Source organism: Oryctolagus cuniculus, chromosome 15 (assembly GCF_051225735.1).
Source record: "Oryctolagus cuniculus isolate XC-2025 breed Fujian yellow rabbit chromosome 15, ASM5122573v1, whole genome shotgun sequence".
Classification (NCBI taxonomy): domain Eukaryota; kingdom Metazoa; phylum Chordata; class Mammalia; order Lagomorpha; family Leporidae; genus Oryctolagus; species Oryctolagus cuniculus.
Genome location: NC_142881.1, coordinates 17,564,418 through 17,591,261, shown reverse-complemented (window position 1 = coordinate 17,591,261; position 26,844 = coordinate 17,564,418). Strand labels below are relative to the sequence as shown.

At 37.4% G+C, this 26,844-nt stretch overlaps 1 protein-coding gene across 14 annotated transcripts in view; it reads left to right on the top strand.

Annotated features, from left to right (window-relative positions):
* Positions 1-26,844, top strand: part of VTI1A (vesicle transport through interaction with t-SNAREs 1A) — a 378,509-nt gene that overhangs the window by 107,979 nt on the left and 243,686 nt on the right. Inside the window, exon 6 of one of the 14 annotated variants that reach the window (XM_089314035.1) lies at positions 8,189-8,568. The exons of 12 other annotated variants lie outside the window; for them this stretch is intronic. In XM_089314035.1, the coding sequence (XP_089170161.1) occupies positions 8,189-8,199 (11 nt within the window). In that variant the 3' untranslated portion in view covers positions 8,200-8,568. Of the gene's footprint in view, positions 1-8,188; positions 8,569-26,844 lie in introns of those variants that run through there. One more of the 14 variants, XM_089314032.1, reaches the window with a different exon arrangement.

The following is a 26,844-nucleotide window of genomic DNA, read 5'->3' as shown; positions in this document are numbered from 1 at the left end:
ACCAAAGCAGATCGCTAAAATGCCAATTTACTTTCAAATATTACAGTGAAGGACGGTTAAGCTTATGACCTTGTTGCACTGTACTTATATAACTTTCTTTGGGCTTTTTTTTTTTTTAATCAGGCTTATTTTTCCCTTTGAGTCTGAATTCTAGCGCCCAGAAGTTTTCCTTTCAGCAGTGTTTATGTATTTAACAGAATTTTCTGAGGTGGGTGCTACAGAATTGTCACAGCATGGGTTCGCATTGGACTAAGACTTTGTGTACGACTTATATCAAGTGGAAAACTTGATGGGCATGAGCTTTTTAAATGGCTTTTTTTGTGTGCTCTACATTTGAAGCTTTCGACTATATTTCCTGTTGGGCTACAGTGTTTTCCACTGTTGCCACAAGAGAACAAAGTTAACATTAAAAAGTAATTTTTTATTGAAGAATATGTTTTTCTAAGTCAAGTCATTATCAAAGAGATTGTCGTGGTGGGTCATCATTCATGTTTGGCATTGAGCTGCCCTTTTGCATCTTAAGATATAAACTCTAAGGCATAGTTAAATAAATATCTATTTATTTAGAAACAGGAAGAAACCACTTAGAAACCAGAAAAGGAAAAAGCTCTTTGAAAATTGTCCCTTTTGGAGGAAAAATAAAGCATGTTGTTAGGTAGTCTTACCATACCTTCCAGATCACTCATTTCATTGTGATCAATTACCTAATATCCCCATCCACACTGAATGGTTATGATTTCCATTCACATAAAATATCAATGCAATGAAGCTAATTTTCTTTATTTCTATTTTCAAAGTTAATTGAAGCACATGGCACTTAAGAAGAGCATAGTGGATCCTTAACATGTATTGAGCAAATAATTAGTAAGCGCTTTAGAAATTAGAATTGGGTTCATTACCCTTGTTCTGGGCAATAGTTGATTTCTGAAATAGGAAGAAAAATACTGCCTTAAATTAATATTATTAGCATAATTTGCATTTGAAATAGGGTGAAGGAGAAATTTAACCCACCTAAAAGGTAAAAATAGATTGTATGTCATTTAGGAAGGCAAAGACCCTGGCACTACCCTGTCCTAGGCACTTGGAATATAAAGTTCCTTTAATAGGCTAGAGTATCTTTAAAAAAATGCCTGTGTGAGAAATAGATAGCTATATATCTTTACAACAAATATAATTAGTATTTTTGAAGCAGTATGGAGGAAGTAAGCAAGCCTATTTCATTATGTTAGAGAAAGACTCAGAAGAGATGGAATAAGTAAAGAGAAGGGGAGAAGAGAATGTGGGTAAACTCTGGCCCAAGCTAGGCTTTGGGGCAAATGCTTGGTTTGTGAGAATTTTCAGCGTGTGTCCTATGGCATATCTAACATTCATCTCAGTCATTAAGTATACTTGAAAATGATAACATTTATTTTAACTCTAACTTATTATTTCAGAGTAACATGCCCAGTTAACCTATCCATTAATGATCATATATACAGTTATTTTATTTAATACATTTTAGAAGTGTGCCAAAAATAACAGTGATCCCATAAACAACAGCATTGTGTATTTTGCTGTAAAATTTTCAATCTACTTTTGCATCTGTTACCTCATTGTGTCATCAGTCAATAAGTTAACTTATCTGAAATGCACATTACTGGATCAGACTGAGCAGACCTCCCCTGAACTCTTCCCCAGATGCCATGCACCTTACAACCAGAACATACAGTTTATTAGATTTCATGAAGAAATCAGTATTTTCTGTTTTCCCTTTACCGTATTAGCATATCTTGGGCTCATCCCTAATGTTGAGTGTCTTCTGCAGATCTGTTGATGAGTAAGCCTGTTACTCAAGCCAACAAGCAAGCAATTTTTCAGTAAGAAAGCTGACTGATCTAAAGGATGTGTCAGTTTTTCTTACTGGCCTTAGTTAGCATAGGCCTTTTACAAAGTCATCTAAATTTTTCATGTAGGTAAGTTAAAGAGATTGACTGGAGTGACTTTGTTAATATAAAAAAGAGATCTTAAAAAAAAAAAAACTACGACTCCAAAAGGTAAGCATGAAGATGGACCAACTATGTTATTGCCTCACTGATATTGCCTACCAGCTGTGAATGTTCTTACTACAATGAATCCCCTCATTTTTATTGCTGTGTGCAAGGCACAGTGTTTCATTTTTCTTCCTACTTGGGCTTCCTGTAGAATACACACCCCATATAGTTCTTTAAATTCATACTGTTGTGAGAACAAGTAAGTCTTTCTGTTCTCTCCTTTGTTAACTGTAAACCTTGTGGAGCAATAGTTCTTTCGTGCCCTCCGTAAGTTGCTGAACTCTACTCAAATTAAACGCCGTAAGATTATCAGCAGGTTACAAAGGTGGAGTGTTATCCTACTCTTCCACATCTTTGTATAACCTCGTCTAGATCTGAAAAATGCTAACAAATTCAAACGAACTCATCACCTCACACCCACCCCTTATAAATTGGGACTGCATATCTTCCACATGAAAACTAGGAGAGCACACTGCAATTTTTCTTCTTCTTTGAGGATAAAAAAGTTACCTATATAAAATGCATAGGAGCTATTTTTTAATCTGAGTGCCAAGTCAGATTGCCTGTCTTCCACCTGCAGTGAAGTAAAATGGAATGTGCTTGGAGCTTTGCAACTAGACAGACCTGAGTTCAAATCTTGGTCTTGCCACTTAATAGCTGTGTGACTTTGAGCAAGTTCTTTAGCCTTTCTGAATATTAGTTTCCTGATACACAAAAATCCTGGTATGTCTTGAATGTCGAAGTTGTCATGAGAGATGAATGAGGCAAAGTATATAGAACATCCAGTACCACACTAAGGCCATTCTAGGTGCTTGGTAAAAGTTAGCTGCCATTTGTACTAGCTTGCATGGAAATACTAGCTGCCATTGCAAACTCCAGTTACTTCAGGACACTCAGTTACTTCAGGGCACTCTCGCGGGAAGATTTGTTTCTCATTGTTGGAAGAGGCTGTCTGTTGCAAGTGAGCAGCTGGCCTTCTGTGTGGTAATTCAGAAATCCAGATTTTTCCTGTCTTGTGGCACTGCCTTGCAGTGAGACTTGACAGCCTCTCTGCTTAGGCAGCAGCTAGGCAGAGAGAGAATGCGGAAGACACGTCCACAGTGAAGGCTTCCCAGTATCCTTCTGACGTTCCCCTGGCAGGAACTAGATGGCAGTTCGAACTGAAAGACCATTTTCTAATCCCAATTTGATACTATACAGGAGGGAGAACAAATATAGATGGGCGGTTACCCATCACTGCCATATATTTATTTCTTGCCTACTTCACTACCTCATCAGCAGTTAATTAAAATGGTAGTACTTAGCAATGTAATGGGAAGAGGTGAACACATAGATGGCTGATAGGCCAGACCAGTGGTTGTAATCTTACAGGATTTTTTAAAAATGAAACTATTTCTCTTAACTACATTCGATAAATAGACACATTAAAAAGTCTGGTATCGTTTGCTTTCTTCTCTGCCAGGCATTCATTTTTATTCCCTTCTTCAATGTATTTATATTTCTTAGATCTGTAACAGTCTCAACTTGTAAGTGTTTTTATTCCGGTGTTGACAATAGATGCAAGTCAGCAAATTTATATATACCGTTTCCAAAGCCTGTGCTGTAAGTGCATTGCAAATTGTCCTAACCAAGGGGAACTTAGGAGACATGGTGATTAAAGATAATGTGTTATGCCGGATGGGATTCTGAAACAGAAAAAGGACATTAGACAAAAACTAAGGCAATAAGGGTAATGCTTGGATTTTAGTTGATAATAATGAATCTTTGTCTGTTTGTTAACTATTGCAGATGTACTATTGCAAGATAAAATGTAATCATGGGAGAAACTGGGTGTGAAGTAAAGGAGAACTTTGTACTTGTCACATGTTTCCTGATTTTCTGAAATGTAAAACTCTTCTGAAATGGATTTAAAAAGTACATTGCAATCCGAGAACTCTTCTACTTACTGAGAACCAGAGTATAATATTGTCATTGCCAGAGACCTGGTCTCCCATTTATGTTTTCTTTTATGGACACTGTTGATAATGTGACCAACCTTTCAATAACTGATAGGCCTGTCTATTTGAAAGCATCTTGCCCAGGTTTGGGCTCTAAGATTGTTTGCTTCCTTGCTTGCTTCCTGCCTGCCTCTCTCTTCTCTCTTACCTTTCCCTTCTGAAATGCTTCTAGTAGTTCTAAAAAGAACAATATGAACTTTCATCTGGCTGTTGAAAGGATCGGGCTAATAAATATCTCAATTTCATTATTCCCAGAAAAGATGAATACATGAGGGGACATTGTCTCAGTGGTCCATCCATATGTGTCATCTGTAGATGTGTACAAATAGACCATTTTACTTACTAAAATTGTGAGTTAATATTTTTTTGTTTTCTAATCTAGAAAGAAGCAACAGATTATGATATTGTAAGTAGTTGCATAAGAATAATGGGGGAGAGTGGATGTTTGGTGCAGCATTTGGAACACTGCTGGTATATCCACATCTCACAGTGGAGTACCTGGGTACACATTCTCTTCCAATTCCACCTTTCTGCTTATGTGTACCCTGGGAGGCTCAAGTACTTGGGTCTCTGCCACTCACATGGGAGACCCACACTGAGTTCCAGGATACCAGCATTGGCCTGGCCAGCCCCAGCTGTTGCAGGCCATTTGGAGAATGAACAAGTAGATGGAAGATATCTACCTGCTGGCCTCTCTAGTCTGTCTACTTTTAAAATAAAATGTTTTACAAGACTAGTGTCTGCTAATGCTAACTGATAGAATTAAAAAAGGAGAGAACGATCCAACATGGGCAGCAGGATATACAGCAGACTCATAGAATGGCAGATGTCCTAAACAGCACTCTGGCCTCAGAATCAGCCCTTAAGGCATTCAGATCTGGCTAAAACGCCCATGAAAGTATTTCAGGCATGGAAAACCAAGACCTAAATGAAAGATCTCTGTGAGTGAGATCCCAATGGAAAGAACGGGCCGTCAAAGAAGGAGGTACCCTTCTCTGAAGGGAGGAGAGAACTTCCACTTTGACTATGACCTTGTCTAAATAAGATCGGAGTTGGTGAACTCAAAAGGCTTCCATAGCCTTGGCAGCTGATGACAAGAGCCTTGAGTGATTACTGACGCCATAAACAAGAGTGTCAGTTGTTAAATCAACAACAGGAGTCACTGTGCACTTACTCCCCATGTAGGATCTCTGTCCTTAATGTGTTGTATTATGTGAATTAACAGTATAACTAGTACTCAAATAATGCTTTATACTTTGTGTTTCTGTGTGGGTGCAACCTGTTGAAATCTTTACTTAGTATATACTAAATTGACCTTCTGTATATAAAGATAATTGAAAATGAATCTTGATGTGAATGGGATGAGACAGGGAGCAGGAGATGGGAGGGTTGCGGAAGGGAGGGAGGTTATAGGGGGAAAATCCACTGTAATCCATAAGCTGTACTTTGGAAATTTATATTTATTAAATAAAAGTTAAAAAATAGAAAAAAATAAAACGTTTTAAAAAAATATTTTAAAAGGAGAGATTGAGATTACATTTAATTTTTTCTTATCTTCTGAATTTCCTAAAATATTACTTTTTAATTGTACAATTAAAAAGAACTTAATCTTTAAAGTGCCTAACATCCCTTTTTGAAAAATTATTTCACATCATAGTTTCTCAAATAAACACATACATATACACACAGAGGGTGGTTGGGAGCAAGAGAGAGAGGCAGAGACAGGCAGATGGAAGGAGAGTTCATTATTGTCATTGTTAATGTCATGAAGTAGGACCAGTGTTGTGGCATAGCAGTTTAAGCTTCCACCTGTAGCACCAGCATCCTATATGGACGCTGGCTTGAGACTCAGCTGCTCCACTTCTGATCCAGCTTCCCTCTGTGGCACCTGGGAAGGCAGCGAAGGATGGTCTAAGTGTTTGGGCCCTTTCAAACAGGGCAAAGACCCTGAAGAAGCTCCTAACTCCTGGCTTCAGCCTGGCCCAGACCCAGCCATTGCAGCCATTTGGGAAGTGAATCAGCAGATGGAAGATTCTCTCTCTGTCTCTCCTCCTCTCTCTGTAACTTTGCCTTTCAAATAAAATAAAATAATTTTATTTATTTATTTATTTGAAAGGTGGATTTACAGAAAGAGAGAGGCAGAGAAAGAGTAGTCTTCCATCTGCTGCTTCACTCCCCAAATGGCTTTGGTGGCTGGAGCTGGGCCTGTCTGATCCAGGAGCTTCTTCCAGGTCTCCCACATGTGTGCAGGGCCCCAAGGACTTGGGCCATCTTTTTCTACTGCTTTACCAGGCGATAGCAGGGATCTGGATTGGAAATGAAGCAGTCAGGTGTCAAATGGGCACTCATATGAGATACCAGTGCTGAAGATGGCTGTTTAACCCACTATACCGCAGCACCAGCCCCTAAAAAAAAATCTTTAAAAAGAAAAAGAAATATCATGAAAACAAGAATTTATAAAATCATAATGTTCAATTATTTTTGTTTTTCTTTATTCTGGCCAATCTGTGTAATACCAGGATTTGTTCCTTAAGGTCAATGTCTGAAAATTCTATGGTGAAAGACTTTAAAAGCTACGTTTTTTTAACTTGGCCTGTTTCTTAAGGTTGTTCTTGCTTGAGAGTGGAAGTTTTCTGATTTTTCCAAACACACTGTACCCATTTTGGAAAGATTTATATGTGAAAGGAAAGAGAAGTTCAAATCCAGATTTGTTGACACTTGAGATCTTATATTGACCTTAGTAGGTATTAACGTTTTCGATCAATAAAGAGCTGTTATTGACCTCAAAGAAATGTCAATATCTGCCTGTTAATTTACAGCTTGAAAATGTTACACATTTTGTTCTTCATTATTACCCTACTTACTTTAGCTTTTAAAAAATGTCGTTACTGTTTTTATTAGAGATGATCATGTCTAGCGTTTTAGTTGTGGTGTTTCAGGAGATAATCATTTTATGTGCTAGTCATTCCTGAGTAGTTCACTTTGGTTTCTTATAAAATTAAAGCTGGCTGAGCCTAATGCTGCTCAGAAAAGTGAGATATACTAAATTGTGTACTCTCATATAGTTGCTAACATTTGAGATAACTTACAACAATGTGTATCTCGTGGCAGTAATATTCTGGCAGGTATATATGAAAAATGAAAAGATTACATTAGAAACAAGTGCTCTGGAAAGGAATTAATAATTTGTTTTTAGGGTAAGTGTAGACAAATGTTTAGTGCATACTTTCTCTGTGAATAAACATGTAAAGCTTTTATGGAAAGACTTCTTGTGTGTGTTTGGGTCCTAGAGGCCTGTACTTCTAAAGTTTTATTAACTGTTTAAGTTTTCAGTATTGGTCATGAAGTGGCTTTTCTCATATCATTGTTTTGTTTATTAACACAGAAATGTCAAGTTTTGCATAGCTTGAAATGTCTCAAAATTGTTGCTGAAATTCAAATGTCAGAACACTACTTCTGCATATACATAACTCTGATATTTCAACTCTCAAAACCTTATGAATGATTCAGTATGGGTTTGGCCTTGTTATGATATAACTTTAAAATGAAGCAGAGCTATTTTAATCTGCTGTAGAGTGTGATGGTCTCATTCAGTCTAGGCGTAACACTAATCTCTAAACCCATTAATAGTCCTTAATGTTTTTCTGTTCTTATGTACTCATTTTGGTAAAGAATTTGAATTTTCATGAATATTCTTTCAGTATTTTGTACCATTGCAAAAATGTAGCTATTTAATTTTTTGAGCAATAGGATTGGCTTCTTATTTACCCTAATTTGTGGCATTAATTAGTTGCCATGGAAGCCTTGCATTAAAAAAAAGATTTTATTTTTTACAGAGATGAATGCTTTCTAGGACATAAATGTTAAGTAGAAGCCAAAGACCTTTGAGATAGACCTTCTATTAATTTACTCTTCCAAAGTTTTCATGGCATTTGTGTGTTTAAAGTTAAGTTTGAGGTGGAGTGAGCTTTTAGGATAACAAATCTGACTTTGTCAATTTTACAAAGAAAGCTGAATCTTGATGTCTATACCCTATTTATTCTTACTGGCTTTAATTTTTTGGTTTACAAGTCTCAAATACTGTTGACCATACTGGCATTTAAGAGTTTGAATAAAATACCTTTACTAGCCCCATATTTTTGTTTTATTTCCTTATCTTAGGGAAGAAATGATTTTCCCCCAAGAAACCTTATCATGGCCGGCACCGCAGCTCAATAGGCTAATCCTCCACCTGTGGCGCCGGCACACCGGGTTCTGGTCCCGGTCGGGGTGCCGGATTCCGTCCCGGTCACTCCTCTTCCTGTTCAGCTCTCTGCTGTGGCCCGGGAGTGCAGTGGAGGATGGCCCAAGTCCTTGGGCCCTGCACCCGCATGGGAGACCAGGAGAAGCACCTGGCTCCTGGCTTCGGATCAGCGCGGTGCACTGGCCACAGCGGCCATTGGGGGATGAACCAACAGAAAATGTTGTCTCTCTGTCTCTTTCCCACTGTCCACTCTGCCTGTCAAAATAAATAAATAAATAAATAAAAGAAACCTTATCACTAGAAGACTGTTACTTCATACATGTTCTTAGAAGCCTATTTTACTTTCTCTTGTAGAAAGTAAAGTTTTGGCAGTTAAAATATGTCAACTTTAAAATATGATAGAATCGATATATTTGGGTTCCTGCTATTCTGAAACAAAAATTGTCATTAGGGTCATAACTTGGAGTATGTACTTGACATGTGTCACTTTGCCTTTGCCAGAAGATTGGTGGAAAATAAGCTCTGTAATTAAGTTTTAGTGCAAAATTATCTTTGGATGCTCAGCAGTAAAGATACTATTGGGTGATAAGAATGGAGTGGATTTTGTATAAAGCAATTACAGCATGAAGACGACAATCTGAATGGAAAATATTGTTCAGAGTTTTCTATAATCTGTAGAAAACTTAATTTGGTAATGTGTTTAAAATTGCCTCAATTTATACAGGTGATTATAATCCTTGAGGACTAGTGTAGTTTAAAAAGCAGCACTGGTGAATACGTTTAAGGACCGTTTATATGTGGTGGGAGGAACAATATATATTCATACTTGTGCAATTGTTATCATTTCAAAAAGTTTCTCCACTACTGGAGTTCTTTCTATAAAGCTTGCTTTATCCACTGAGTCCATCTGTCTCTTTAGATAACTGCATATGAAAGTAAGATCAAAATGTCCACTATGTATTTTACTCTCACCCTGGCACACGTCAAGAGGGACTTCTGTTCCAGAGCTCTGTCGTGTCGTTGAAGAAGCATCTGGTGCTTTACAAATCTGATCCCTCCACTCCCGAGTTTAGCCTTCACATTGCAATTACAGACAGGTAAGAACAAAGGTGATGTTCTTGAATTAGATAGAAAGCCCTTGGTTGAAAGGGCCACCTTCTAGTCAGTTGAGAAAGAGAGAAACCACCCCACTCCCAACTCCAGTTCATGTGTGTTTCCTGGCCTTGTATTCTTTCCCACCAATCAATCAGGACTCACCTAGAGAGTGTCTCATATGAGCAAGTTAGTGTCACATAGTACCAGAATGGTAGAGAGGAAAATCACAGTGTGTGGCTGCGTGAGTGTAGGGACCACATTCCAAGGAGTTGAAAATTCAGTAGTATCATAGAGCAGAAATTATTTAAAAGATCTGTTTGTTTCCTAATATGGAAAGCATCTTGTTGTCTTCTAGTAATAATTTTTAAAGTAATCTTCTTTAGTAGTCATTTAAAAGGAAAATAATATTTCAGAAGAAGTTATTTTTCCTTTATACAGAGAGCTTGGACAAGATAGCTTATTGATTCAATGTACATAAATACTTATCATAGACTTATTGTATAACCCTTACTTTAGGCAATTCATCCAGCTAAATTGCCTCTAAGGCCATCATGAATGAAGACTATAGAGGTTTATCAAGATGAAAATAGCCCATTAAGAATTGATTTGAACCACTTTAGAGAAGCAGAGCCTGAGACCTGGCCCGTGAGGCTTTGGCTAGTAAAAGTTCACTTGGTGCTGGGCATAGACCAGCACCACAGGCCCCAACTCTATTAGTGTGGAGATAAGCTGATTAGGTCTTGTCAATCAAAGGTGCCCATATCTCAATTGAGAGACACACACACTCTCAATTTTTCTTTAAGCATTGAAGCAGGCAACAAAGAAAGAGATGTGTGGTATGCATCCCTACGGTTGTCACCATGCAGGGTGCAAGGGGCCTGTGATGATGTGATGACTGTATTAAAGAGTACATCAATTTGTTTTAAAGTGTTTTGATTTTTTATGGTGGCATTAAGAGAGAGAACATTGTGGTTGCAGCTTTACTAGAAAGCAAAGAGTTCTAGAAGAAGAAAAAAAAAGTGTTTCTTTGAAGCCTACCAGGGCTTTGAATCTTGCTGTGCCAATGGGCGCTTAAGTGCTCCCGTAACTGGCAACCTCAGATCCACCATCAGCTTAGGAACTACGTCCTCTCCAAATTATTCATTTAAAGCAATAGGAGGGAAAAAAAGGTATAAACTGACCTAAGTGATATTAATGATTATTGACCACAAGTTTTTATTTTTGTGATTTAAAACTTTGGATGAATGTATAAAACATATAGTTTATGCTGATGTACACTCTATGGGTTGTAAAGAATACTAATACTTTTAATGTTCCCCAAGTGCCAATTGACACCATTGCTCCTTTTAATTATTTTATACACAGTGCTGATTGCCTTGTCTCACATATCCGAAGACAAAACTAACTAATAAATACAGGCTGTCAAAATGTTATTCTGTAGGGCTTTGGCTTGAGACCTCATCATCCCGTCAGTATTGAGAAAAAGGTAGAGCGATGGTGTAGGGGAAAACCTCGCCTTTTGTTCTTCACATCTGAAGTTTGCTCACTGCAGGCCTCCTTCCCACTTCAAATGCAACCACCGAAAGGAGGCCTTCCTCTCCTTCCCTTCCCCTGCACGCACCCCCCAGTGCTGCAGTCCTGCACAGCCACCGTTCCACAGTGGATGATCTCTCTATCAGCTGGTCTTCCCTTCACTCCATCCGTTTCCCACTAACCAATCAGGCAGCCCTCTGAGGAAGGACTGGGGATAACTTCAGTAAAATATTAATTCTGTACACACAGATCCACAGAGCCATTCTGGATGTTGCTTGTATCAGAACAGAAAGGCGCGTGTGCTCCCCAGACTTGGAAAATACAGTTATTGGGTATCCTATGAGACGATCAAAAATCTGGAGAGAGGAATACAGGGCTAGCAAGAGTTTCTGAAATGAAAATGGTATTCCATTTTAATCAATGCTGATCTCCAGAGTGGACACACACAGCTGCATGTGAGTGCTGATGTCTAGGAACAGGTCCTGTTTTTAGGGCACCAGAGACAGCAAAAGCTACTTGTTACCTGTAGTTCTCACAGATGCAGACAGGACGGATGGCAATGGTGACTGGCCCATTGAGTACAAAATATTGTAACACCTGTTAAGTCTTTGGGAAGGTTAGAGTCACTGGTGCTTAACAGTAGGTGTACATTTTTTTAAGGTTTATTTATTTGAAAGGCACAATTAGAATGAGAGAGAGAGGTCTTCCATCTACTGTTTTACTCCCCAAATGGCTGCAATGGGCAGAGCTGGGCCTATCTGAAGCCAGGAGCCAAGAGCTTCTTCTTGGTCTCCCACATGGGTGCAGGGGCCCAAGCACTTGGGCCGTCTTCTTCTGCTTTCCCACGCACCTTGGCAGGCAGCTGGATCAGAAGTGGAACGGTCGGGACTTGAACCTGCATCCACATGGGATGCCAGCGCTGCAGGTGGCAGCTTCATCTGCTACACCACAGCACTAGCCCCAATAGGTGTACTTTAATATTTAGACCTTTTCTACTCAGGAATTTTTGCTGTGAGACATTTTATTACTGGGTCTTTCTTAATAACAATAAGGTTTTAAAAATAATTACTGAGGTGTTTTTTTTAATAAGAAAAATGCTGCAACTTTGTAGAACTACCATTTTTAAAAAATACATAAATGCATTCACATGTTGAGCATGTATCCTATGTAAATAACTTGGCTGAACTCCTAATTTATTAGGTTTCTAGCTTAGTGTTCCCTTCAAAGGTCTACCCTAAGCATTCTATCTAAAACATCAGGACACCTTCATGGCATTGATTGTGACTACTGATACCCATTGCTCTTGTTTTTTTTGCTTGTCTTCTGCAATAGACTGAAAGCATTCTGGGGGTGGAAGGCATTTTACTGAATGAAAGAAATGGCGGCCATATGCCTTCACTTCAGATGAAAGTGCTTCCTTCAGATTCCTTTCACATTACAGTAGTAACTGTCCATTTCCCAGACCACTCTGAAGATTGCTTGTAGCTCTGTGACATTTTAGAAGTAATCATTTCTGTCTCTATTGTGTGGAAATTCTTAATACAGTCAAGGAATAACTTAACAAAAGACTAAAAAAAAAATTTGTTGGTAAAGATTTAGGCCAGTAATGAGCCTGGATTCCCTTTTTAACTCATTACATACTTTGATTATTGAGCTTTGTTTACCCATTGTAATTCCTAAATTTATTTTAACAATTGTGTTTAGACTATCAGAGTAGTGGTGAAAATTAGGCTGCAGTAGGATAATGTTGCCTTATCATAAATTTGGGTATGGTGGTTTCACTGAAGTGCTGAAACAAGGAATATGGAGAGAAATGGTTGAACTAGGGCACATTTGCTAGTGGTGGCTTTGCCATTGTGTGACCCTCAGTTTTCCACTTATAAAAGGATAGGAAAGCATGTAACCATTTGTCTTTTGTTGCTTATAAGGATGCAACAGATATTTTCAATCATCAACATTAAGCTATAAAAACATCATCAGACGTGATTTCATAAAGCTGGTTACTTTGTTTTAAACATTAACTCAAATGGGACTGGTATTTTAACATGATTCTCTGATCACTGATAACTCAAAAGTTCTGTTAGAATAATATAAAGAATTACACATCTAAATAGGCCATGCTTAGAATCGACATTTTAAAAAGAAATTCCAGAAACAAGTTTTTAAAGAGAATTTAGGGAGATCCTAGAAATATATGGAAGAATATTATGAACTAAATGATACTTTCTGCTACATCCCCCTCACAGATTGTCCATCAATAAAGAAGTGCTTTTCTGAATTGCTTTACCACCAACATTTCATCCCCTCAAATTCAAAAAATCTATCATTGAACTTACCAATGCCATTGGGTGTTCTTAACCCCTGGGAAACTGCATTTTTGGTTCATCAAAGGAGGAACATTTTGAAGCATTGGTGAACTTTTTCCTCAGGAACAACAACAACAACAAAAAACCTTAAAAAGTATCAAATGCTTATTTTTCAGTTTCTCCAATGACCTTTCAAGGAATTGTCATACAGAATATTTTTGAGTTATAGCTGGGTTATCAGTAGTACATAGGCATAACTTATGACACTGGATGTTTGAAATACCATTATTAAACTACCAAAATTTAGAAGGCACAATTTTAAGACAATCCATATTGTTTCATAGTCTTCTTTGAAGCATTAGCGTTTGCTTTAGAATCAGAGGGCCATGATCTTGTTTCTTTGTGGTTACCTTGCAGTTCTGCATGATGAATGTTTATTTCCAACAGTAATTGTAAGATGTGAGTATATTTAGGATAATTGAGGTAGTATTAATTCAGTTTAATTTTCACTCAAGGTATAATGTTTTCCTAAGTAGCAAATAAATGTCAGGTAACTTCCAGAAATGGCAGGGTTTTAGAAAGTAGTATTATCTTTGTGTGTGTGTATGCATATATATTACTGTATAAAATAGATTTTCTTTTTTAACAACATCTAAGTGGCTCTTGATTCAGATAGTTTTATCATAGCAATCACATGTTGCCGGGAGTTCTTTAAACCATTAATAACAACTAAAACACATTCATCTTTCTAGAAGGAGAGAGAGAGAGAAGAGGGAAAAGGTGGAGTTTGAAAAAGAGGGGAAATCTGTTCCGATTCCTTCCCTGAGGCTGAACTGTTTATCACTCTATCCTCATTCGATAAAAGTGAATTTTATAATAAAATTTTCCCTAATCGGGCACTGTCAGCGGAGGTGTCTTATCGCTGAGAGGAAAATGACACCGATCCTATCGGAAAACAGAAACGATGTCACCATGTTCCCAATCACAGCTCTTCAGCCCCCATATCTACCTTCTCCACAAACACCAAGCAGTGCTTTTTTCATAAGAACATCAAAACCCAGCAAAGTCATTAAAATTGCACCCGCGTAGAGTTGCAGGGACCAGCCGCACTAGCGCAAAATGGGATGTGGGAAAACAGACTCTCTAAATGTGCTAATTCCATTGTCACGTGCTTACGGCTTAATTTTAATCAGTTAAAAAAGCCACACATTGCAATAAATTGGCATTATCTTCTGTGACACCAGAAGACACAGTTGGTTCAAGGATTTAGAGGGTCACTGGCAACAGTATATAGTATTACAGACAAAGTATTTTTACGCTTGAACTACGGTAGCTAAGGTACAATCCCCAGTTAAGACCGCAAACAAAGACCATAACCCACATAGTACCAGGTTCAACTTGCAGACCACCGTCACCCTTGATGGACTTTGCATGTAAAACAAAGAATTTTGAGAATTTTTTAGAAAGTAATTCATTCATCATATAAAAAAATTTTTTAAGTAGCCTTTCAGTGCTGTTGCCTTATTGCATACTTGGCAGTAGACCAAATGGTCTTTCCATCGGTCCCGCAGTGGACTTGTTTTCCAGTTCTGATGTTTCATTGACTGTGTTTACATTGACCATTCGACTTGCAAGCCTAAACAAAGATACATTAACACGCTTGAGGAAATGCAAACAGAAAATAGTGTCATTGACCATTGTTGAAGGCCAACAATGAAAGACTGTCTCTAATGGTTTTAATTTATTAACGTCAAATTAGCACCAATATATTTTTACACAATTAAGTTGGGAAATTACTGAAGTAGAAACTACTGGCAAATTTAATTTTAATTTGTTCCAGGGGGTTATTCTTAGGATATACATATCTCTATTTCAAAACAAAATGATCCCTTGGACGTGGACTGACTATCCTACATAAATCTATTGTAAATAGTTTGGGGACAAAAAGATTTATTTTTTATTGTTTTTTAATGGCAAGGTATAAGATATTACTTCAGTTATAAAATTTAATATTTTGACTGTAAATTATCAATAGATTTATAATATGATTTTAAAACAGTAGATATAAATTTTTTTTTAAATCTAAGATGATTAAAATACCTACTAAAATATGGTGAATTGTACTTTGTGGTTCATGAAATAACAGTGACTGAAAAGAATACCAATTGCATCCTGAAAATAGTTTATATTTTTTAAATTGACAAATCTGACCTTGAGGAGAGAAAAAATAAATGCAACTACAATTTTTATGGAATAAAAAGAGCTTTTGGAATTAAATCATTTTGCAGTCTCTAAAAAAAAACATTGAGGAGCTTTTGTTTTATTTTGTTAAAGACTATGTTGATTTCTTTATAAAACATTAGAAAGAAAAGATACAGTAATAGTGAGCCAAACAGAAATGATTCTTAGCACAGTGTGTCTGTCTTCACTGTGAGTTTAGTTTTCCATACTCAGTGTCAAATTGATCAGATCTCTACTGTGTGATTGAAGTACATTTAAAAAAGAAATCTCATATTGTGAAGTTAAAATGATTAAGTTGTAGTGTCACTAAAGCAGTTTCTCTGATTGTACTCACATTGCAGTAGAGCCTGTCTGAGTTATTTCATTTGTTCTGTATTGAAACAACTTGAGTAAATTTATGGGATCACCATTTTTTTTAAAACAATAGTGAGGAGGAATGAGTGCAAATTTTGAACACAGTTCTTTTCTCTGTCAAAATTAGCAGCCAGCTCTTTGCATGGGGGAGAAAAATTGGAGGAATGGGGAAAGGACTTCCTTATTTGATGGCTCCTGCCTTTTTTAAAGGATATGCTCACAAAAAAAAAAAAAAAAAAAAAAAAAAAAAAGAAGAAAGAAAAAAAGAAAAAGAAAAAGACCAAAAAAGTGAATTGTGTACAGCAGAATTCTGGCTTTTGCTGCACATCTAAAAATTGGTTTCATTGATTTTTGTTCAGCCTTTACTAGTACTAATGGGTCTCTGTCAATGATTTACGTTTTAGAGGAGATGGGCTAGTTTAAATTTTTGAAAATGCATGTATATACATATGTATTTACCTCATTGCTTTTTGAGATGAAAGGTTGGGAGAGATGATCATCTGTGCTTCATTAAAGTGAAACAGCTCTTCTCTTTACTTCATTGGAAGCCCATAGGATGTATTCATTGAAGAGATTTACTGAGGCTCAGATATTTATCAAGTTCATACTTGAAGTAACAGAACAGGTTTTATCTAAGCTTCCTATCACCTGCATCATAAAACACTGGGCCTCTTTAATTAGATAAATACAAGTGTTAAATTAGGATAATATCTCTGATTTAAAGTTGGTTATATATATATTTGGTGATTTTTGGGAAAAGATTATCTTAGTGTGATGACCAAGCACAATGTCATATGTTAACCTAACAAGTTAATATTGATAATATTGCCTCAGCCACAAACACCATGCTTCTTTAAAGGTGTTTGATGGTGAAGGAAACGGAAAAATGGCAAATTTATTCAGAGCAATTTAAAACCAATTAAAAATGATAATGTCTCATGATAAGAGACTTTATTTACATGTTTTATTTATATTTATATTTACCTTCAGTTTATTCGAATAGTTTTAGGAATAGCAGTGAAAGTTGTAATGTAGTAAAAGCAAATTTTCTTCATGTGCATATCAAATCATTATTCAAACCTGTATTATATTTTTAAATCCTATATCTAACTTAGACAACTGGCCACAGTTTGCACATCGATTGATGTTGTATTATACTTTTCTGCACATAGGCTGCGCCATTGAGCCACTAGTCAGAAATGTGTCTTGTGCTGCCTGTGGTGCATAGAAATGGAAACTGGCGAGTTCACAGAATGAAGAGGACTGGCTATCAGTTTAAATTTTGTTACTACCACTCACCATACCAAAAAAGAAAAAAAAAAAAGCATATTTTGACATACCTAACTAATATTTTGGCATCACTTAAGATATTTTCTAATAATTTTAAATGTAAGCCTTTCAAAAACATTCTTCAAATCTTTATAATTTCATATTTCTCACAGATATTAGTAAATGTATAAGAAAAAGTCTAAAAAAGTATAGTCATTTTGTTATGTTTGAAGGTGTTTAAAATTTATCATAATTTAAAAAACATTAAAGTGTCAAATATAAGTATGTACTTAGAAATGTTACATTAAAATATAACTGATATATTTGCATAAGAAATTTGTGAAGTCGAAGTGAGTATTGCTTTTTATCCAATAAAAGATATGAAACTTCAGTACATCTAAATATGACTATAATTTATTATTTCATTCTGCATTTCTGTTAACACGGGGACTAGCTAACACCAAAATCTGTAATAATATTTCTATTCCATTTCTACCCTTTAATCCAAGAATAAGTTAAAATAGATTTAAAAGGTATTTATAGTCACATTACTTTTCAAGATAAATATGCCTTAGTTTTTATATGTTGTAAACTACACTTCAAGAATAGCAAAATTCTTTTGTCAAATATATTAGAGAAAATTCATGTGTAAATCTAAATGTTGTCTTTCATTTTTTGTATCTTGTACATCAGTCTGCAGATTATGAAAGCAGAGTGCTGAGAGACTACCGCATAGTTACACTTATGTAAATCATTGTTTTCTTATTTAATAATTACAGTGTTATATTGAAAAAATGAGAGATTTGTTTCTACTAATAATGGAAACTTGTGACTAAAGATTTAAATAGTAATGTTTACAATTAATCCATGGCAGAAGTTCTGAAAGTATTAGAATTGTTGGCAAATATGGCCCCATTTGAATTTCCGCATTCTAGTCCTCAGAAGTTCCTGCTCATAAATACACCCTGTCCCTTCCGTATATGACTCCTTAGGGAGAGCACGTTTGTCGGCCAGTTGTGTGTCTTGAAACTCTTCCCCAATGCTTATACTGAGGCTAACTTAGCTTACTGACAGCTTGGACACACGATTTGCGTTTCATCATTTAAAAACATCTTACTTGGAGCTAATAAAAATCTGTTTTCGATACTACAACATATTTTTGTAAAGCACCCTTTTTATAGCTTGTATAATTTACATCAGATTCTATCATATATATAAGAACTGGTCTTTTAGGGAAATAATTTTTACCATTTTTATGAATGCATGTAAATGAATGGTGGTTCTATTTTTCATCATAAAGAAAATATGTCAAATTTTATTATTCCTTATATTTATATCACCTTAATCTTATTTAGATGGATAAGTCTGTGGTATCAAATAATTAGAATTAACATAATAATTTAAAATGTATAGCACTGGGCTAGCATGTTTTTTCCTTAGTATATTTTATATAATAAAGATTTTTTATGATACTGAGTAATGATATCAAAATATTAGCAATGTAGATGATTCTTCTTGTAACTAAACTGTGGATTGGTAACATGGCAAGTTGAGTAATTGACATTGCTAGTCTATTCTTTGTAGACTACCTGTATAGTCTTATTTGAGGTGCTCAACAAGTGTTGTCAGTGGGGGCCTGTGTAACTCTGAGTCCACTAATTTATTGCATAAGTATTCCCAGGGGTGTGGCTGACTGTGTCTCTCTGGTAATGACCTTGGACATCCTAGATCTCTGTTAAAAAGATGACCTTTTTTAGTTGAAGGAGGAATACTAAGAAATAGTGCTTGAATAAGGCACACATCAATATAGGCAGAACTGGGTTGGTCTTTCTCTGTTACTGTATCTTAAAATGACTAGATAGTTAAAAAACATAGCTTTACTGTGTTTGTGATCATCATTGTGGGGCCCGAAGTGATGCTTCATAGCATCTGAAACTGAAGTATAAAGAGAAGTATGCTATATTTTAAGATATTGTGGACAAAGAAAAAAAGTGTGTGATCACAAATGTAATTCCCCCAGGTTACAAGTCCCAGGAGAAATTATGCACATCAAGATGGGAAGAAGGTGCTTTAAATATTAGCAGCTCCATTTAGCTGAGCTCCAGGTCTGGAGCCAAGAGAAGTATTTACTAAATGGCATCAAATGATTCTTCTTTGAAAAGTAGTCAAGTTCTAAATTAGATTCCTCATCTTATCCGTTAGCAATCGCCAAACAGCTAAAAATTACCAGGTATGATTTTATGTTCTCAACTTTAAAACTCAATTAAATGGTCATATTTTAGCTACTTGTATTGTTTTCTCACTGTGAGGATTATCCAGCCTTCATGCTTCTCCTTGTGTTTCTGCAGCTCTCTTCCACCCACTTCTCCACCTATGTGTTTCTCTGCCGTGAAACAGGCACACTCAAGTAGGGTGACTTTACTCTTTCTAGAAACCCTGATATATGATTTGATGAGAAGGGGATAACTATTTGCTGCCTTCTGTGATCCAGGCATATATTGTGTGCTGTTCACAATTATCTTAGAGGTTAGGTGCTATTGTTCCCATTTTGCAGATAAGAATGCCATGGTCCAGAGAGAAGTGACCAGTCAAAATGAAGGGTGCCCTAAAGTCAAATCCCTTAGCTTTTTCATCACCACATACTGAAGATAAAGTGTGCAGTGTACACAGATTAGGCTGGAGAATCTATTGAGTTAATACTTGGGAGACAGAGAACTTTTTGCCCTCTCCATAGAGTCAACTCCCAAAGTAGATGCAAGCACATAAGTGAGGAAGAGGACTGGCAAGCAAAGAGTGGATCCAGGGGGAACTTTGGAAGATGGTGTTGGGATATTGCTAAGAAGTTGCTTCTGAAATTGGGTTTAAAACTTGCATCAGTACCGCTTGGTACTTGCTTAAAAAAAAAAAAAATATCTTCCTGTGTCCCAACCCTAACTGACCGGATCAGAATCTCTGGAGCCATGGCCCTGGCATCCTCATTCCTTAGAAGTTATTTCAGGTGCTTCCAAAGCATATTAACTTCTGAGGATTATTGCTTTCCTGTATGACTTTGAAACTCCACATGCCTATCTGTAGGGTCTGTTTCCCTCTAGAGAAATGTCTTTTCTGTGCAAAGTGTCCATTTAACACCACCAGGTCCTTGCATTTTGATCCTGAGACACGCAGGGCATAATTAAGGGGATTTCTTCTTTGCAAGCCTACTACACAACATCTCATACAATTGTATGGCTTTGGTGTATTTGTTGGCCTTCTTTCAGTTATACAGTAAAATGTTGCCCATATAAAATTAATTGTTGTAAAAAATGAAATCAGAGCATATATCTGGGAATCCAATAAACTCTAAACTGACTGTTAAAAAAATTTTTTTTTAAGTTTGGAATCTGACCACCACCTGAATGCTGTATATTTAAGGTCAGTTTCTCTGTTTCCTTCTTTACTTTGTTGTAGCAAAGCAAAGCTTCCTATGGGTGGGAAAGAAAAGAAAAGGAGGGGAGGGGAGGGGAGGGGAGAAAAAAAAAGAGGAGCGGGGAGAGGAGGTAGGGAGGGAAGCAGGGAAGAGAGGAGTGGAGAGGAGAGGAAGCCTAATGTTGGCATTGCCGTATTAGAGGAATGATAAAGATGAGCCAGAATGTGTAATGCTACAGACGTTGTAGTATCCCCATTTCTAGTTTAATAAACTAATATGAAATATAATTCAGATGAAAAGTTCAGTGACTACTGACCCATAGTTTGAGATATAAGCCAAAAGTATAATACATAATGAAGGAAAACAAAATATTTAGATAAACTGTATAAACTTCAAAGTGAAATGTCCCTGTAACAGCCTGGGTATCTCCACGTATTTCTCTAAGGAACGAAAACGCCAGGGGTATTTTCATTTTCATTTTCTCTCTAACTTCTGGAGTTAATAAAGAAAGCACATAATGTCTCATGAAAGCTGTCATCCATCTCAGCATTTTCCCACATTCCTTCTTCCTTGTTCATTTCTGAAATAACTGAGGTACGAGTTAAATAATAATTGTCTAATAAGGACATTAGTAGCAAACACTAACTGAGCTGTTACTGTATTTCTAGAATCCTGTTGGAGAGTTCACATAGATTATTTCATATATGACTCTGAAACAAAACTTTGAACACTAGTACCTCACTTTACAGATGAGGAAGTCAACAGCCAATTCAGCTAATATTCATTGACCATCTTCCATGTGCTGGGTTCTAAACTGTGCTGTCCCTTATCTAATATTTCTCTTCAAAACATTGTGGTATGCGGTATGTGGTATGTGTTATTTATCTTTATTTCACACACAAAGAAACTGAAGTTAAGAGACTAGGAGCTTCTTCAAAATCCCTTAAGTGTTAGATGCCATAGATCCCAGGCCTTTTTGTTCTGCATTCTACTTTCTGTTTGCCCTAGAATGCACTTGAAATATCTTCCCATCTTATTTATTCCTTCCAAATGATATGCTACAAAGAAAAGATTAGTGATATCCCCTGTATACAGCAAAGACAACACTAACCTTGGAAAGATATCTTAGAATGTGAAAAAAAGGAAAAAAACAGCCACAACATGCATTATAAGATAGTGTTTGGGAGCATGTATTTTTGAGTTACATCTTGGTTTATTTAAGTTCTGCTCTACCATTTTGCTATCAGTGTGACTTTAGCAAAGTGAATTACTCTCTTTATGGCTTAGACTCATCATCAAATGTAGTGAAGACAATGACAGTATGGTTTACCTAATAAACTCTGAATGAAAAACTTGCATTCTGGTGGGAGTTGTTGATATTATCTCCATTTTTAAATCCTTAAAAAGGTTTGTTTTTACAATTCTTTAACTATTTGCTTATTTTATTTCTCAGCCCTCAGTAGAAAAGTTAAAATAAGGAGGATAGATGTTGTGAAATAGAGAACTACATTAAAGAAAGAACTAGAAAACTGTCACTAAACAATCAAAAATATATTCATTTGTAATAATGCCTTTAAGCCCACTAAAAAATTGAAATGTTTGTTTAAAGAGGCAGGTGTACTTTAATGCTACATTTTAGAAGATTTCCATGAACTAATCAAATAAGTGATTCCGTCTTAAAGTTAAATCAACTTTACTTATCTGGGGAGTTCTATCTCCTGAAGTACCCCTTTTCCACAATACTAATAAATGAGTTATTACCCATCAATTGTCATGCTTTAGGTTTGTTCAGAAGGGACACACCCAAATGTTATCATGGCCACATAGTAATGTAGCAAGTTGTAGGAATTATTACTGAAGTTGAGGGAACATGCCCTCATATAAAAAAACAATTGGTATTAAAAAATTATGCTGGCCATACAGATTGTGATTGGAGCCACTGTTTAGCCCCAAGTTCATGACCCCTGGAATGAATTACATTCATGGTCTGTCGCTCCCCCTCTTCTTGGAGGAACGACACTAAACCCTGCCTAGGCTTCATATCCGAGTCACGGCACCATTATGTCGCTCCCCGTCTTCGTGGAGGAACGACACAGGACCCTGCGCTGTTCTTTTGTCTGCTCGGCCCCTCCCGGGTTTGCTGCTGGTTCTTCCCGGGTTGGCTACCGTCCCTTCCACCTCCGTGGAAGGGCGGTTCCCCCTGCCACTTTCCCCACTTCCGCAGAGGAGCGGCACACCGCCGGCCGGCTCTCTCGGGGGCTGCACAGGTGTTCCTTCAGATAGATGTTCCCGGTGCATGTTGTCTCTCTCCTTTATAGTCCTCTTCCACCAATCCCAACTCTGCTACCCACACGCCGAGTACGCTGCTCTCCTCCAATCAGGAGCAGGTCCCACAGTTTATTGGTTGAACTGGAGGCAGCTGTGTAGAAGCTGTTTCCTCCTCTCCCAGCGCCATATTGTGGGAGAGCAGATGCATAGAATAAGTCTTAATTCCAGTAACAGTCTAGTCCGAGTTGCTCCCAGTTGCTCCCCACAATGGTCCTTAATGCTTACTACCAATGTGCATGTTCTTGTAGTTTACCTGACCCAGTTTTCTCCTTTTCTTGCCCAATGCTACGCATTGTGGTTCTAATGATATCCATGAAACGGTTTCATTATTAGATGTAAGAGGATGATGATATCTGCATGTTTGTTGAAAATATACAATCTCCAAGAGATGCCAAGGTAATACTAAATTATACAAAGGAGATTTACTTAGCTACTGCCGATCCTACTTACTTGGGTGGCAGTATCATATAGTAAAATGACCATGAAATCAAGGAGATCCAAATTGTATTTTCAACTCTACCATTTATTGTCATTCAGCTTTTTTTTTTTAAAAAAAAAAAGGTTTATTTATTTATTTGAAAGTCGTAGTTACACAGAAAGAGAAGGAGAGGCAGAGAGAGAGAAAGGGAGAGAGAGGTCTTCCATCTGCTGGTTCACAGAGTTGGCCTGAAGCACCGGCATCCCGTATGGGTGGCAATTCTCGTCCCAGCTGCCCCTCTTCCGATCCAGCTCTCTGCTATGGCCTGGGATAGCAGTAGAAGATGGCCCAAGTCCTTGGGCCCCTGCACCCATGTGAGAGACATGGACGAAGTTCCTGGCTCCTGGCTTCGGATCTGTGCAGCTCCGACCATTGCGGCCATCTGGGGAGTGAACCAGCAGATGGAAGACCTCTCTCTCTGTCTCTACCTCTCTCTGTAACTCTGTCTTTCAAATAAATAAAATAAATCTTAAAAAAAAAAAAAGAAGAAAGAAAATTACTCACCCTACACTTAATCCTGCTTTTTCTGGTGAGCTCCATGTGTCTTAGCAAGCTCAGTAGTTCCTTAAAAATTCCTGTTAGGTGAGCTATCCAAGATCTCACTGTGAAAGGGCCCTTCAGAACAACAGGCTTGTCAAATTGCCTAAAGCAGTTACTTTTTGGAAAGTCTCTCTCTCTCTCTCTCCCTCCCCCTCCACTTCCCCCTCCCCATCTTTCCTTTTCCCCCTCCCTTCCTTCCCCCACCAGCCCATCCCTCTGCCCTTCAAATAAAGAAAAGAAAAATCTTTTTTAAAAAATTTAGTAACTTTTATTTCAATAAACAATAATCTCACCTCCTTTTTTTTCCTTAAGCTAATTTGAGATGCATTTATATCGTTGAAAATTAAAGAGGCCGGCGCCACGGCTCAATAGGCTAATCCTCCACCTAGCGGCGCCGGCACACTGGGTTCTAGTCCCGGTCGGGGCGCTGGATTCTGTCCCGGTTGCCCCTCTTCCAGGCCAGCTCTCTGCTGTGGCCTGGGAGTGCAGTGGAGGATGGCCCAAGTCCTTGGGCCCTGCACCCCATGGGAGACCAGGAGAAGCACCTGGCTCCTGCCTTCAGATCAGTGCGGTGCGCTGGCCGCAGTGGCCATTGGAGGGTGAACCAACGGCAAAGGAAGACCTTTCTCTCTCTCTTTCTCATTGTCCACTCTGCCTGTAAAAAAAAAAAAAAAAGAACGAAAAAGAAAATTAAAGAAACTAGTAGCACAATAGTATAATTGGCTTATGTGTGGATTGTACATTAATGATATTCTTTACAACATGATAAAGCTTATTGTTACAGTATTGGATTCCTTTTCTTTTTTAAAATTAATTTTTTAATTTATTTGAAAGAGCGTCTTCTGGCTATTGTTTCACTCCCCGCAAGTGCCAGCAACATCCAGGACAGGATTAGGTTGAAGCCAAGAGCCATGAATTCAATCCGAGTCTCCTGTGTGGGTGTCAGGGACCCAGGTACCTGAGCCATCGTCTGTTGACTTCCAGGGTGGTCATTAGCAGAAAACTAGAACAGGAGCAGAGACAGGATGCAAGCCCAGGCACTCCAGTATTGGAAGCAGGTACCCCAGATGGCTTCTTCACTTCCTAAGTGGCACAAGTGAATTTTAGAAATCAATTCAAATAAATTGGAGAACAATACATACTTGCTAGCTGCCTATTATTCCAAGGAAGCAGATAAAGGGAACAGAGAGAACTGGCATCTACATATTCTATCATTTTATAAAGAGAATAATATTTAATGCTATATATTGAGCATTTATTTCTTAGAATAAATGGTTGGCTTTTAATTTAAATATATTTAGTTTAAGGAAAACTTATTATGTTTTTCTTATGTGATAAATTTGTACCAGCACTTTTCTATAGACCATAGTCTAGGAGTCACTAGTCTAAAGCCGTAGCAGTCTTGTTCATTCATTCTTAATTCAGCCAACATTTGTTCAATATCAGCTGAGGCTGGGTTTTGGAATTAAATAGACTTGGTTTCAAATGCCAGCTTTCTTTGTCATGAGCTGTGTAACTTTGGGCTTGTTACTTAACCTTGCTGAACTTTTTTTTTTTTTAGCAACAGTATTATCTCAGTAAGATCTTGCTTAAATACTTGTTCTTTAAAGCTTCTACCACCTTAGAAGTCATCAATGAGATCCATCAAGTGATAAGTACTATTTTAGGCACTGGGATGTGCATAAAATCTGATGTACATACAGGACAGAACTCAATCAGTGAGTACAGTGTAGGCTTCCATCTTGGTCTTATTATGTGAATACCCAGATACACTAAGGAAGATGCTAGATGAATTTGACTTGGCTGGCACTAGATTCTGTTGCTAAATTGCTTGAATTCAACTCAATATTGACTCCTAACTGTGGTCATTGTGGTGCAGCCACTTGGGATTCCCACATCCTGTTTCAGAGTTCCTGGGGATCAAGTTCCAGCTACTTTGCTTCCCATCCAGCTGCCTGCTTAATGCACCTGAGGGGCACCAGACGATGCCCCAGGTCGTTGGGTTCCTGTCACCCAGATGGGAGTCACTGATGGAGTTCCTAGTTCCTGGCTTTAGCTAGGTGCAGGCCCAGTTGTTGGAGGCACTTGGAAAGTGAGCCAGTGGATGGAAAATCTCTCCCTCTCCCTCTCCCCTCTCCCCTACCTCTACCTCTACCTGTCACTCTGCCTTTCACATAAATACATAATTATTAAAAATTAAGCCTTGGTATTTCCATTTTATTCTTGAAATGATTTAGTCCAACCATGTCATTGTAACTGATAAAATTGAGTCCTTAATGTGTTAAGTGGCTTGCCTGTGTTTACACAGCCACATAGTAGCAGAGGAAGATGGAGATTCCAGGTCACTGCTATTCTTTGCCTCACTAATATGCAATTTCTGTGACCACAGGGACCCTGGATAGTTCGCTCACCACCATCTCTCACTTTGGTGCTAACAGTAGACACTAAATAAATATCTGTAGAATGAATGATTTATTTCTCTTGAGATTTCACAACCTAAAAATCTTTTTTTGCTTTATCTCACCTAATGATGTCTTTCCCCTGGCTCTAGAAAGTGGTAAAAGTTAGATCAGGTTCTTGTAGCTCATTTTCAATTTCTGATTTACTGATACACAGATCTAATTTATGGATCTTTTCATTATAATCATTGTAGATGTTTTCACAAGTGTGAAAATCAAGATTTTCTTCATGTGTGTTGAAAGATTACTGACATTTATCCTGTCTTTGCAAGAGTGGATTTTGATAGTGGCCAGAAATACAGCAGCTTTCTCTACCTTCTTGAGTTTTCAGCAGTGCTGGATTTGTCTTAGTTCCTGTTTAGTGTGCCCTATTGGGAAACTGCTGACTTCGTTTATAGTCCCAATGAATACCACCTTTTTTCAGATTAGTAGTTTGTTAATTACAGAACTAAATACTTTTTACTTCATGAAACTAACATTTAATATGTACATTGAAGGATGGCCCTCTGTTATTCTTGTTAATTAATGAAGGAACATGTATTCAACCATTTCATTGCCTCAGGCA